This window comes from Coniophora puteana, assembly GCF_000271625.1.
Source record: "Coniophora puteana RWD-64-598 SS2 unplaced genomic scaffold CONPUscaffold_7, whole genome shotgun sequence".
Lineage (NCBI taxonomy): Eukaryota > Fungi > Basidiomycota > Agaricomycetes > Boletales > Coniophoraceae > Coniophora > Coniophora puteana.
Window position 1 is genome coordinate 2,125,164 of NW_006913059.1, and position 12,305 is coordinate 2,137,468.

At 51.2% G+C, this 12,305-nt stretch overlaps 2 protein-coding genes across 2 annotated transcripts; both read right to left on the bottom strand.

The window, feature by feature from the left end:
- Positions 1-458: 458 nt before the first annotated feature.
- On the bottom strand, positions 459-3,196 carry CONPUDRAFT_144722 (uncharacterized protein). The gene is made up of 10 exons (XM_007771465.1): positions 3,101-3,196; positions 2,908-3,023; positions 2,772-2,840; positions 2,572-2,684; positions 2,376-2,495; positions 1,890-2,154; positions 1,764-1,826; positions 1,568-1,707; positions 1,189-1,419; positions 459-1,130 (listed from the first exon to the last, which is right to left on the bottom strand). Exons 1-10 carry the CDS (start codon positions 3,112-3,114, stop codon positions 516-518), a joined length of 1,746 nt encoding a protein of 581 aa, XP_007769655.1. The 5' UTR covers positions 3,115-3,196; the 3' UTR covers positions 459-515.
- Positions 3,197-5,928: 2,732 nt separating this feature from the next.
- Positions 5,929-6,988, bottom strand: CONPUDRAFT_166202 (uncharacterized protein; the record flags this gene model as incomplete). Its single annotated transcript, XM_007771466.1, has 5 exons — positions 6,940-6,988; positions 6,733-6,879; positions 6,501-6,662; positions 6,234-6,404; positions 5,929-6,171 (listed from the first exon to the last, which is right to left on the bottom strand). The coding sequence occupies exons 1-5, from the start codon at positions 6,982-6,984 to the stop codon at positions 5,929-5,931; spliced, it is 768 nt and encodes a 255-aa protein (XP_007769656.1). The 5' UTR covers positions 6,985-6,988.
- Between the last annotated feature and the right edge of the window lie 5,317 nt (positions 6,989-12,305).

Here is a 12,305-nt window from a genome sequence, read left to right on the forward strand (position 1 = left end):
TGCCTCGTCGCTTTAGTTGAGGTGGGCCAGTTGTTGTTCAGGCAACGACTTGTTCAGTAGACCCTCGTGAGTGTTATACATACGATGTCGTTGAAACGATTCCGCCGCCAAGACGTTGCGCTGTGATGCATATGGCGCAGTCGGTAGCCTGACCTCTTCCCGAAGGCTTCTGCACGAGGACTTCCGCGAGAAGAACGGGATATTGTGATCGTGGCAGTTTCGAACCAACACGGGCGTCTGTCATAGGCGCTCAATGGCGCGACCCTTGGCCCAAAGCCAGTGCAAGTCACGGTAACTTGACCATACAAATAGATAAGTCGATACCGGTTTCCTGTATGACCGTCCCAGCACGGTGTTGTATTGTGATTTCCCCCATCTCCCTCGCCGTATAGTGTGCCCCTGAAAGGTATCGCAATAAATCGGCTGTGGTAAGTAAATATACATATCCTCTAGATAACGTTTACAATAAGCCAAGCCAAGTCATAGATCGAAAACGTGAAAGATACCATCGCGGTCTACAGATCGCGCGCCTCATCCGGCTCATCCACTTCATCTGCGTGCACCCCATTCACCCCGTTGACCCCGTTCATAATCATAACCTTGACTCCGTTGACGGCTTCCACACCGTTGATCCCATTCACCTCTTTCACATCGTTAATCCCATTCACCTCTTTCACCCCGTTCACCCCCGCACCCGTCCAATCCCACTCCTTGAGCGTCGCCTGCGCCTCCTCAGTGAGCAGGTCAAACGCAGCCTGCATATGCTTCTCAGACGTGCGCGCGGCGCCGACGGCCAGACGGATGCAGAACGTGCCGAGCAGGTCCGTCTGCGTGAGCATGATGTCCGGCCGGGCGCACACGCGCGCGTAGAAGGCGCGGTTGAGCGCGTTGAGCTGGGGTTCGCTGAGTGGTGCGGTGGCTGAGTCTGTCTCTGTTTCTGTTTCTATTTCTGTCTCGGCGTCTGCGTCTGAGTCTGCGTCTGGTTGTGGCGGAGAGGAGACGGAAAGGGGCAGGGAGGAAGCGGGAGGGACGAGGCGGAAGACGGTGAGCGCGAGGAAGGGGGCTGTGACGAGTTTGAAGAGGAGCGAGGAGCGGAGGAGTGCGATGAATTTGTCGTTCATCCGGATGGTCTGTCGGCATCGCGTTAGCGTGTCAACCTTAAGCCACAATGGGATAAGAAAGGTTTACACGTCGGATGTAGTCCTGGAACCCCTGCACACCGTGCGAGCGCAAAACGAACCAGAACTTGAGCGAGCGGAAGCGTCGCCCGAAGCCAAGGTGCCAGTTGCGGTAGTCGATGACCGTGCCTGCGTCACCGTGCTTCGTGCGGAGGAACTCGGGGGTGATGTCGAGCGCGTTGATGAGGTCTGTGCGATCGCGCACCCATAAACATGAGTTATCGAAGTTGGTCAGGCCCCACTATTTAATGCAGCAAGGGTGTTAGCATAGGAGCAGCAAGAAAGCGTAAGGTGGGAAATTAGATGGAGTGGAAGTCGGATTGTTCATCAACTTTAAAGCCGATAAAGGGACGATGAAGGAGCGACAGGGGATACGCATGCGAACATACTTTGTGGAAGTTCACACAGACGGAGTCGCCGTACTTGTTGATCGCTTCCAGCTGGCACGTCTCGCGGAACTCTGGGCATGCGAGCGCGACACCTGCCCAAGCAGCATCGACGTGCACCCACAGTGAGGGGTATTCAGCAACTGTGAGAGGTAAATTTTGTTAGGCATACACATGTCAAGTTATACGGATTTCTTGCCTACTGGCCCGAGCTCCTCGAGATAATCAACGCCTCCTGACGAGGTCGTGCCCACCGTCGCGACTATGCAACAGTACGGTCTACAGTCAGCTGTGACGCACACCAGACTATGGTTCTGCAACGTACTGAGAATGAACGGCCTCAGCCCCCTCGCCGTGTCCTCCTCCAGCGCCCTGCGCAGCGTCTCCCCACGCAGCCCATACCGGTCCTCGGACGTCACCTCCAGCGCGCGCACGGGTATCCCGAGCACGAGACCGGCTTTCTTGCCGAGGGAGTGTGTCTGCGTCGTGCAGTAGATGACGAGCTGCTGGGTGGAAACTTCGGGGGAGGCGCGTTGGTATCGCGAGCGCGCGACGACGACTGTGGTGAGGGCGCTGTCGGATGCCGAGGTCTGTGGACGTCATTCAGGTATGATCAGAATCAGGAGATGACATTGGAATGGAGGAATAGTATTGGCAGATAAGAAAGAATGTGTGGAGAGGGAGAAGAATGTGATGATGATCCAAAAGAACCAGGAGAAGTGCGGGGAGAAGGGACGGTGGGAGAAAAGTAGCCCGAGGCGCTGATGCGGACAACTCGGGGACGCATGTGAACATCGCATCGGCGACTCACCTGGATGACGCCCCCACCCACCTCCGACGCGTTGTAGAATGCTGCATCCAGACCCAGCAACTTCGCTGCCCAATCCATTACCACCGCCTCCAGCTCGGTGCACGCAGGACTTGCGGACCACTATATATCGAGGGATCACATCGCATGCGCTAAGTTAGCGCAAGAATGGTAGGAGCAGAAGAGCGATCGAACTCACGTTGAACCCCGGGTTCGCGGTGCTCGTCGCATACAGCTCGCCTAATATGCCCTCATACGTGCAGCCGGTCGGGAAGTACGCGAAGAAAGACGGGTGTTGCCAGTGCGTGAGACCTTTTTTGCGCGCGAAAACACGCAGCATACACACACGGGGTCAGGCGCGCTGCACCCGCGAAGAAGGCTGATGAAACACGGACGCACCAGGTATGATGAGCTTCTGGTAGTCATCTGCGATCTCCTGGAAGTCTTCGCCGACATCCGGCGGCGCGTCTGATTCAGATGACCAGCAGTCAGCGCCAGCTTAACGCCGGGGAGAAGGACAAAGGGAAGTTCGGACCGGGGAGCGCCTTTCTGAGGTAGCCAGGTTCGACCTGGGACTGGACGGGCTTGTCTTGGAGGGAGTAGTAGTACTCGCATATTCTGTCGATGGCCTGGTAGCCTGCCTTGCGAAACCTACACGTCGACAAAATAAGGTCAGACGTCGGTTGACCCTGAGGACACTCCCAGCGGAAAGAAAGATATTTACGTACTGTTCAATATCCATGATATCTTAGCTGTACAAAGGTCCTCTGGACGTCGGAGCGAGATGGGGGAAAGGTCAGAGAGTAAGACCCCTTGCGAGCCTGGCAGAGGAGGTGGGAGTGATGCTCGAAAGCGAGGGTTAATTAAAGCGAGGGCTAGGGCTTTATGTGCACCTTTATGTCGCGAGTTCTCATGCAAAAGCGAAGCCGACCCTGGATCAAAAGGTAGGGCCGAACACGCCGAGGGATGGAGCGAGATCGAGGAGACACGAACGAAAGGCAAATCTCACGACGAAAACGTGAGCGCACCGGGCGTTGCTTGTCCTCTCCAAATTCTAACTCCAAAAGTGATTTGTTTTAGGTTGACATCAATGATTCATGATATGTTGCTGTCATAATCAGCTGAGATAGGTGCTCATAGTATCGGCGTAAAAATTCCGAGATTGATCTTATCTGATAAACATCAGGTTTATTCAGTGTACGATCCGAGAAGCACGTTGCTAAAACATATGCTCGGATGTTTTGGAAGCCTATCGCGCCAAAACAAATTTTTTGCTTCATATTCTGATGACATTGATATTGGCTAAACCATTTGCCTATTCCTGATGCGGGAGGACGCAGATTTCGAACATAGAAGCCTGAGGTCCACTGAGCCAGCCTCTCTGCTCGGTATGTTTCTATTCAACGTGGTGGACACGAGACTCATGCGGTCCGAGACCCACGGGCCTATTCAATCTGACTGAGCTCTGGATTGTGGGTCCCATTTGTTCTGTGCTATGAGGTGTTACCCTTGGAAACGTCGATCAAAGGTAGTGTATGGTGATTATGGGACAGCATGGCAGGTCCGGTCTGCTCGAACGGTACTTGGGCAGTGTAGTATCGACTTCTTAGCACAAGGTCGATTCGTACCAGTCGTAAAAGGATGCCTCAGAACGGATGAGAGACGTGTTGATTTGAATACTGAAAATGTCAGTGGTCACAGTCTCCAACCTCGGTCCGATGCCGACCGCACCTTGTATTCGTCTTTGCCTCCGTCACCTCATGTGCGAGCGGGCTGATGGGGTCTATTAGATCGTGACCAGCTCGCTTCTCGCGTGTCGTCAGAGGACAGGTTCAGAGCTAATTGCGTCAAGATGCACTTCATCGAGACACTTCGAGATTCCATCCGAGGAATCATGCCTATGGTGTGTACGTGCGGGCGCAAGTTACGAAGAAGTGTTCCTATCAGATGTAGGAGGATGCAGGGTCACAGCACCTTTTAAGTGTAGACTGCGGAGGTCCTGAAGGTCAGCAGAGCGGAGACCTTACTCGCCAGCGTTTTCTGGACCGTGCTGAGCAGACCCTGAGCACCTGAGCACCGCTGTCTCAGCATCACAATGAACGGGCTCTACGACCGGCCTAGGGCGAGGTTTGACACAAAGGAGCAAATATATATCGCATTTTCAGGCTGTAGAATTGCTAGAAGCGACGAATACGCAGAGGCATGTTCCAGGGCAGTCGAACGAGAGCGTCAGCAGCTGAGGGACGAGATAAGATGAGCTGGAAGCGAAAGCGGCCTTCATTTTGGTAGATGCTACGGACCAGTGACACAATGCGTCAAAAGCCGTCAATGAGCCGAGATTTTGATTTGCTTGTGCCTGGGGAGGTGACTAGGCTATATGCGGTCGTATTTTGGCAAGATAAGGGCAGACGACGATGACATTTCGCGAGGGGACTATATGAGCAAGGACGGGGACTCGGTGGACGTTGATAGCTCGGTGATAGTATGAAAGGTCTTGATAAGCGGAGGCACTTCTGTGTTGCGAGCGCACCAGAGAGGGTAAGTGTAAGGTGAAAAGGCAACGACATACCAATGGAAGATAGGTATCCCTTCTCAGGTAAAGATTAACGAGCCCCGGAGAAACCTCTTATAGTACATGATTGACGCGTGAACGGGAGGATCTATGGAAGAAATAAGCGAGAGAGTCAGTTCACTGATAAGGCGCATCATGGCAGCAGAGGCCGGAACTCAGACGAGAATGAGCCTATCACAATTGATCTGGATATCTGGTGAAAACAAGTTTTGCACCGATAAGCACTCACCACTCTAAGCAAGTTAAGGCAGCCCCTGGCAGCCCTCACCTTGACTGACATGCGCTCGGTGCCCGCCAGTCAAGTTGGGGCCGTTTTGCTGGGATTCGGGGTGGTCGTCTTTAGGGTCTGGTCATCTCTGGGGCCTGGGTGGTTTGTGTTCATCAGAACGCTGGGCCAGCTGCGAGGCGGGATGGAGTATTCAGGTAAAGCTCACCGTGCCCTCCCTATGTGCATTTGAGCTAGCTAGCAAGTACTATGCATGACGGTTCCGAGCAACATGCTTATTTACGTGTGTTGATGCCACTCAGCATGTTGGTCTTTCGCAGAATAGGGGCCACAACAAAGTACTGCTCAGTCACTGCGCACGAGATTACAGCGTATTATTGAATCCAGAGGTATGCATTGTTATCATTACATTTTACATAGGGTAGATAAAAAAGCTAGGGATACACCGGTCATAGTGAAATACAGACATCATAATTTATGCACGTCTTAGTCCATGCTTGAGCGCGGAGAAAAAAAAACATACTACATGCAGAAACCCCGATGCGTGAGCCCTTTTTTACTGTTAAACTGGTCGCTGGCGCGTAGCAGTCCAGCAATAGATATAGATTGAGACAGAGACGAAATGCAAGTGGGTATACCATCCACGCGACCATTGATAATGAAAATATTCAACGCTGTTGCAACGCGTTAGCATTCTACACACCAAGGTATCACAGAAGATACTAATCGTCCTCACCTTCAAGAGAGCTCGAGGTATCCTACTTTGTGCCTCGATTCAAAGAGGCTCGTGAAACGCGCTGTGTAACATCCCGCACGCGTCGCTTGAGCCTTGCATCCCACTTGACCGGAGGCGTCGTCCCCTCTTCTGGCGTCGTTTCACTCATCGAGTGCCGCTGTTTCAGGTCGAAAGTGCTCGACGGCCGTGCGTCGACTGATCGAGCGCGCGGTTTTGGTTTGGAAGGAGCATGTATGTTGCCGGATCCGCCACGACCCGAATAGCGCTATGACAATGCGATGCCTGAGTCAGTCGGTACAACCAGGCCCAGGACATCATTCTGCGTACCTGAGGGTGGGCATCTGCGTGCGCCTGTCGCACGCCAGCCTCGTACCGTTCCTGCGCTACGTGCTGCGCGGCCATGATCTCCGCCGTTTGCGGTCGCAGCGGTTCGTCTGGGGACATGTTGTCGGTGATGTTGCCCAGTCCTCCCCGCCCGGATTTCTGCTTTGCCGATTTCTGAATAGGGGTAGGCAAAACGTCATGAGGCATTTAGCCACGTGAATAAAACGAGGAGGAATAACCAATGCTCGCCTTCGGCGGAGGAGCAAATACGGAATACTCTGATCGGGGCGAGGAAGACGCATAGGACCGGCGGCAGGGTTCCGAGCCCACTTGGGAGTCGTCGTCGGACGGGATGGCTGCCATGGACGCTTCGGCGCTGAGAGTGGTGATGTTGCCTAGGCCCCCTCGTCCTGACTTCCGCGTCGTTGGTTTCTGGATAGGAAAAGGGGGTCGTAAGGCAATTAGCCACGTGAACATAATAAGCGGAAAAACGGATACTCACTTTATGTGGGGAAGTAGACACGGAATACGCGGATCGCGAAGACGAGGCAAGCGATCGACTGCTTGGCTCTGAGCCTACTTGGGAGGAATCGTCTGAAAGGGAGAGTGATAGGCTACCCGCATCGGCGCTGCTTCTTCCAAGCGAAAACTGTACATCCGCCATTAGATAAAATCCCTCCGAAAAGGTAAGAGATCTCAAGATGCTCACGAGTGTGTCACTGATATGCGCCGCTTTCCGGTAGTATGGCTTCATACAGTTGTTAGGGAGAGGGACAAGGCGTATGACGCGGTGGCACGAAGGCGAGTGTCAAAGCGCGCGAGAGTCAACGTTGACAGTACGTGGAAAATACAATGCTTAAGAGGTGGACGTGTTTATGAAATGGTTGCTGAAACATACGCGCCTATATGCATGTGCGTACAGCACTGGGGCACAGGCTTATCAAGGTTAGCCTTATCGCAAGCTGTCTATAGGTCTCCCACGTCACATGGCCCGGACCTTGCAGAAGCGGCACAGAGGCGGGCCCCTGTAGTGGCCGTGGCTGACATCCTTCAAGGTTTGTTGCTGACGCCTAGCACCCATCCACTCGTTGCTCAGGGTCTGACGCGGGAGCAGATGTAAGCAGTATGATGATGTGGGTGATTGTTCGCTGCTCCAAGTACGTTCTAAAACGGACGTCCCCACATTGTTGGAGAGAGATAAGAGGTCGAGGAGTGCGCCGAAGTGCCTTTTGTGGAAATTTTGTGGGCAAATATCCTCAGCCCCTTGTGAGACTGTGCGACTGGACGGACGAGATGTGATCATAGCCCCGACACATACTGCTGCTCATTTGAGATGGTCGAAGGTACTGTGATAGGTTCAAATACAAACAATAGGTCCCCGTGATTTCTTGAGGACTCTGATTGACGCGTTACAGCCTCGCAGGGACTCGTTTGGACGGGACGTGGTTGGCGGGTGGTCTTGTGAAAGGTCCAGATTCATGCTGCTCAAATGCCGCCATCGTCGTGAATTCCCAGTGCGACAATGTACGCAAGAGAACCTTACCTGGACGCCCTTATCGCACTTAGGCCTCAGGTTGTCAAAAGAGAACCGGCTTTCAGTCAAGTTCCAATGCCAACAAGCACACGAACTCTGCCGGTGGTGAAGTGGACCACGGTCGCAAGGCTTATTCTTAGGCTCTTTGGTCGTATCCCAAAACCTGCCCACACGTTCATCCGGCTATGCTGTTAGTCTTCCATGCCTCCGAAGCCGGCTGTGTTCGCGTCCGATGCGGAGCGCGAGAAGTGAGAGACACGGTGATAAAAGCAGGAACAAGGCGAGAACGTTGTGGTCACATACTCGCGGGAAGGTTCATGATTACATGCCTGTGGTTGGCCGATACCTTTGTGCCCTGGTTCATGTCCACTTCTTGGTCTTATCGGAATCGCACCGCCAGTGATTTGGAGTCTCGGACAGGAAGAGCTTGTCTTGACTGGAAAGGTTGAAAGCCGCAAGCGCCGAGCTCAGGCCAAGCTTGCCGCGAACCATTGAAGACGACCTTTCGTGTTCCGCCCGGCATTCGCCGACGCGTTCTCGGAGACTTTGGACGCGCTCTACAGTCTGTACCTAGCCAAGTCCACTAACTCGGGTCCATCTATTTTATACAATGCTTAGCCTCCTCTATGCTCTGGAACATGCATGTACAGCACTCTTAATGAAGCTGGTTATTCTCGAAAGTCCAAATTACCTTCATTCAAGAGACCATCGGGCCGTACGAGTGTATACACGTTTCCGGCGTAGTAATGGAGCCTCGTCCACGTCAGGTCACCTCTCTGTTTTGTCCATTAACGTTGGGAGCTATCTTCAAGACCAACGCCTTCATAGACGGAGGCATCAATGTTGACGGTAGGAATGGCTGTGCGCATCATTGAACGTGTCCACACCCCAAACATGGTTCTCAGGTCGAATGGGTCCTCCTTGCACCATATGCATCGTCCGTGCAGAGAACAATACAAGGTTTCACCATATGGAGATGCACCAAAGGATATTAAACATGAGAGTTGACGTTGAGTTCTTGTTGTTGACAGCCTTCTCTCGCAACATGCCCCTAATTTCGAACTCCCCTGACCTTATACCTGACGTTAAAAGCTCTCTCGGCTTTACGTACATGCCCTGTAAGTGATACTATAATCTCAGCCCGAAGACTGACTGGTTCTTTCCCAGTCGCAGGGTTAACTTTGGTTTTCTACGATTACCGCGCGTCATTATCAAGATGCGTAGAAGTATCATACTCATAAACTCAAAAGTCCTTGGCTTCGCTGACGAGGTGAGTACATAGCCGAAAATGCTGCTATTCAGGAGGATGATAAGCACGTTCGCACTATCTGGTAGGTCGGGTATGTATCTCGGTTATATCATCAGACATAGTAACAAATGGTGTTCTGTATAACGCGCTGACCTTGATTTTGCAAAGGGGGTTTCCGCCGGCTAAGCTAGCCAGCCATTGACTATTATCAGGAATCATGGTTATTCGGGTGTGCGCAATCTGGGGATGCAACAAACCGGTCGTCGTCTCCCTGAACGTTCTGCTGCTTCTTGCATCGGTGACAGTGGTAGCCACAAACATCTCGACGATTTCCCCTTCTTCTGGTTTCATATGTGAGATAATTCGACAATAACAACCTATGTAACAACGTCTGACGCTGTGTTTCCTAGTCGAAGAAACAATTTACAACGGTTTCTATGTTTGCGGAAATACGCAGGAAAGCAAAGTCCCAACATGGTTCGAACAATCAACAGCGCTGTGTTTTATCACTTGAGCTGCTCATGATTGTCTTGACAGTCTACAAGTCTGTAGCAAATTTCAATACGAGTCAGAATTGGCGACAATTCTGGGATTTTCGAAAGACGCACGACTTGATGACGATTCTAGCTAGAGACAACCTCTTCTACTTCCTGTGGTGAGTACCTGAAGCTATAGGTCGAGCCGTGTTCATGATTGCGATGTCTGGAAACGTATGTAAGGGTATTCATCAACGTCATACTCACCACGATATACAGCCTTGTGCTGTTTTGTCCTAGGTAACGTAAAAAAGTCTTTTTCCCGGGCACTCGATGTGCTGAACATTTACTCAAACTAGCTACGATCAAGGTCTCAAGGACTTGACTGCGTTTAATGTTGTGGCTACCCTCTCACAATACATCCGAATATGTCTACTTGGACCGTGGCTCCTGCTACATCTCCGAAGGAAAGACTCTATCAGAATAAAGGGGCAATCTACATCTGCTGAAGGCGAATCAGCTGGAACTAACACTACTATCATGTTCGCAGGTCTGCAGAGCTCTGTATGAGCGCTAGCAGATGCTTGAGAATCGAAGGAGCCTCAGTAAATATGTAGAAGAAGATTGGATATAGCCAGTTAGAATCTTTCATAAGCTCGACCGTTAATATCGATGCCTCTTGAGACCAGTAAAGTTGGAATAGAGCTATTCCTATCTGTGTGGCGCTGTGCTTTCGAGGCCGCTCACCTATCTTAATGTCGCTGTATTCTTGCTGTATTCTTGCTGTGTTGTTGATCTCCCCGATATCACTCCCCGAGGTATGTCCCGACCTCCTGCAGAAGGGAGGCGGCGCCAGTATTATTTTAGCCAGTTCGAAAGGCGCTGGCATTGTTCTCATCCGGGTAAAATAAACCTCGGGTACAACGCTGTTCGACCAAATCGGTGGGAGCCGTAGATATGTTGTACCTTGCCACGCATCCTATGGTACCATATTCGAATGGGACTCTGATCTCACAAGAGTCATCGACCTTGCTTCGACCATCATCAACTTGGCCTCTCGTCTGTTTTTCGGTATCTCCTTCTCTTACCATCAGGAGCACTACCTAGAGTAATATTCGACTGTTGTTGCTGTGGAACCAATACAACGTCGTGCCGACCGCGGCGCGACCGGAGTAACCGTGGAAGTGCTGATAAGAGCACACGCTAAAGCTTTTTTCCTATTGGGAACTTGCGAAACCGTAAAAAGCATAGCTCGGCGCTAATCCCGAGCGCTAAGTAAAATTTCGTGGGAGAATGAAATAGCCGCCAATCAACGGGCAGTTCGGTACCTGTGCAGCTCGTGCGTCATCGTTGCCCTCCCCGAGCAAACCTCCGGTACGCCGAAGTCAAGGAATAAAGGTACGTACGGCGAACGTTCTTATCGATTGACCACTCTAGCTTTATCTGATACACGCAGATGAAGTCGCTAGATGCAGTGTCCAATCCCTTGCCGTCTCCGTGTTCGGCGCAGAATAAGACACACGAGGCCCACGAACACGCAGACGTCAACGCCACTGCCATGGCCGGAACCCCACTGAGTTCCCCGAAACGGTGCCATCTTTGTAACGTATCCGGGGAACATGTAACATCTTTGTTTATTTCTATGCTCCAAAACCGGGGGGACACTGGATGTGGCTGGTCGCGTGTCGTCACTTTATGAAGGCGCGGATCGAAACTCGGCTCGGATTCGCAACTCTTTCTTCTCTCCCCTCTTCGTGGATTCTCTTGGCTCTTCTCATTTTGTCCCGGATCCCTCCCCCTTTTCCGCAACGCTGGACAGTCTTAAGTGAAATGCGAATGGTTGACATCAGCAATGACCCGAGTCTCTTGCCGGAAGTGGAGTTTTTTCAATCTTTCTGCTACATGACCTGTGAGTGTCTCCTTAGAATTTCATTCTCTTGGAGACCTTCAGCCGCCCCTTACCATTCATTGTTCAGTCGCGACATTGACTCTGGTTTACTATGACTATCGTGCGTACTCTCAACTAAGTTGTGCTTAGGTATCTTACCGACGTAAATCATAGTTCTCCATTTCTCCGAAGAGGTAACGTACCAGTCATGGATGTTTCAGACCGAACTCACAATGGTATTTCACTCCATTAGCTCGACTATATTTGGGTACGTACTTTCTCGGATTTGGCTCTAATAAGCCCCTTTTGTTCACGCCCAAAGCTAGAAGCGCTGCTGGTCGTTTGGGAAAGTCACGTATATCTTCGTGAGTCAAACTACAATGAATATTTCTCGTTACTTGTACTCACTTTCGCTCCTAAGCTACGATACGGAGGCATGCTATATATCACGTTAGTCGAAGGGGATTAACATGTTGCAAATCAACTGACCTCGCCATCGGTTACAGATGTTACCTTGGTGAGTCGTAAACCATCAATATCTTATCCATGTCTAATTCGCAACTCTTAGTCCTCTCCATTCCACATCACCAAAGCGATAAGGTGAGAAACGTGTTAAATTTTTATTCATTGTGTGAGCGTCTACTCAGGTTCGGACATACTTAGACGTGAGTTTTTTCTTGTGCTATATCCTGCGCTTAGACGCTGAATTTTATATCCCTCCAACAGATGTAAGCGCGTATTCTCTATAGAACATATTTCCAGATGAATGACGTTACTTCATTAAGGCTGGATCCTGGAGATAATAACGAACGGTTTTCTTTATAATACACTGACGTTGGTACTACAAGGTGCGCTTTTGCTAAGTTTAGCTGCGAAGAATTGCTGAAGCAAGAAACCATGCAAGGCGTCATGGCTGTCCGAGTTTGCG

Bases quoted from the DNA above. Each gene is read 5' to 3' on its own strand.
- CONPUDRAFT_144722 (XM_007771465.1), bottom strand. The intron at 2,155-2,375 runs GTGAGTCGCCGA...TGACGTCCACAG, and splicing joins TGGGTGGGGGCGTCATCCAG to ACCTCGGCATCCGACAGCGC. The intron at 1,131-1,188 runs GTAAACCTTTCT...CGATGCCGACAG, and splicing joins TCCAGGACTACATCCGACGT to ACCATCCGGATGAACGACAA.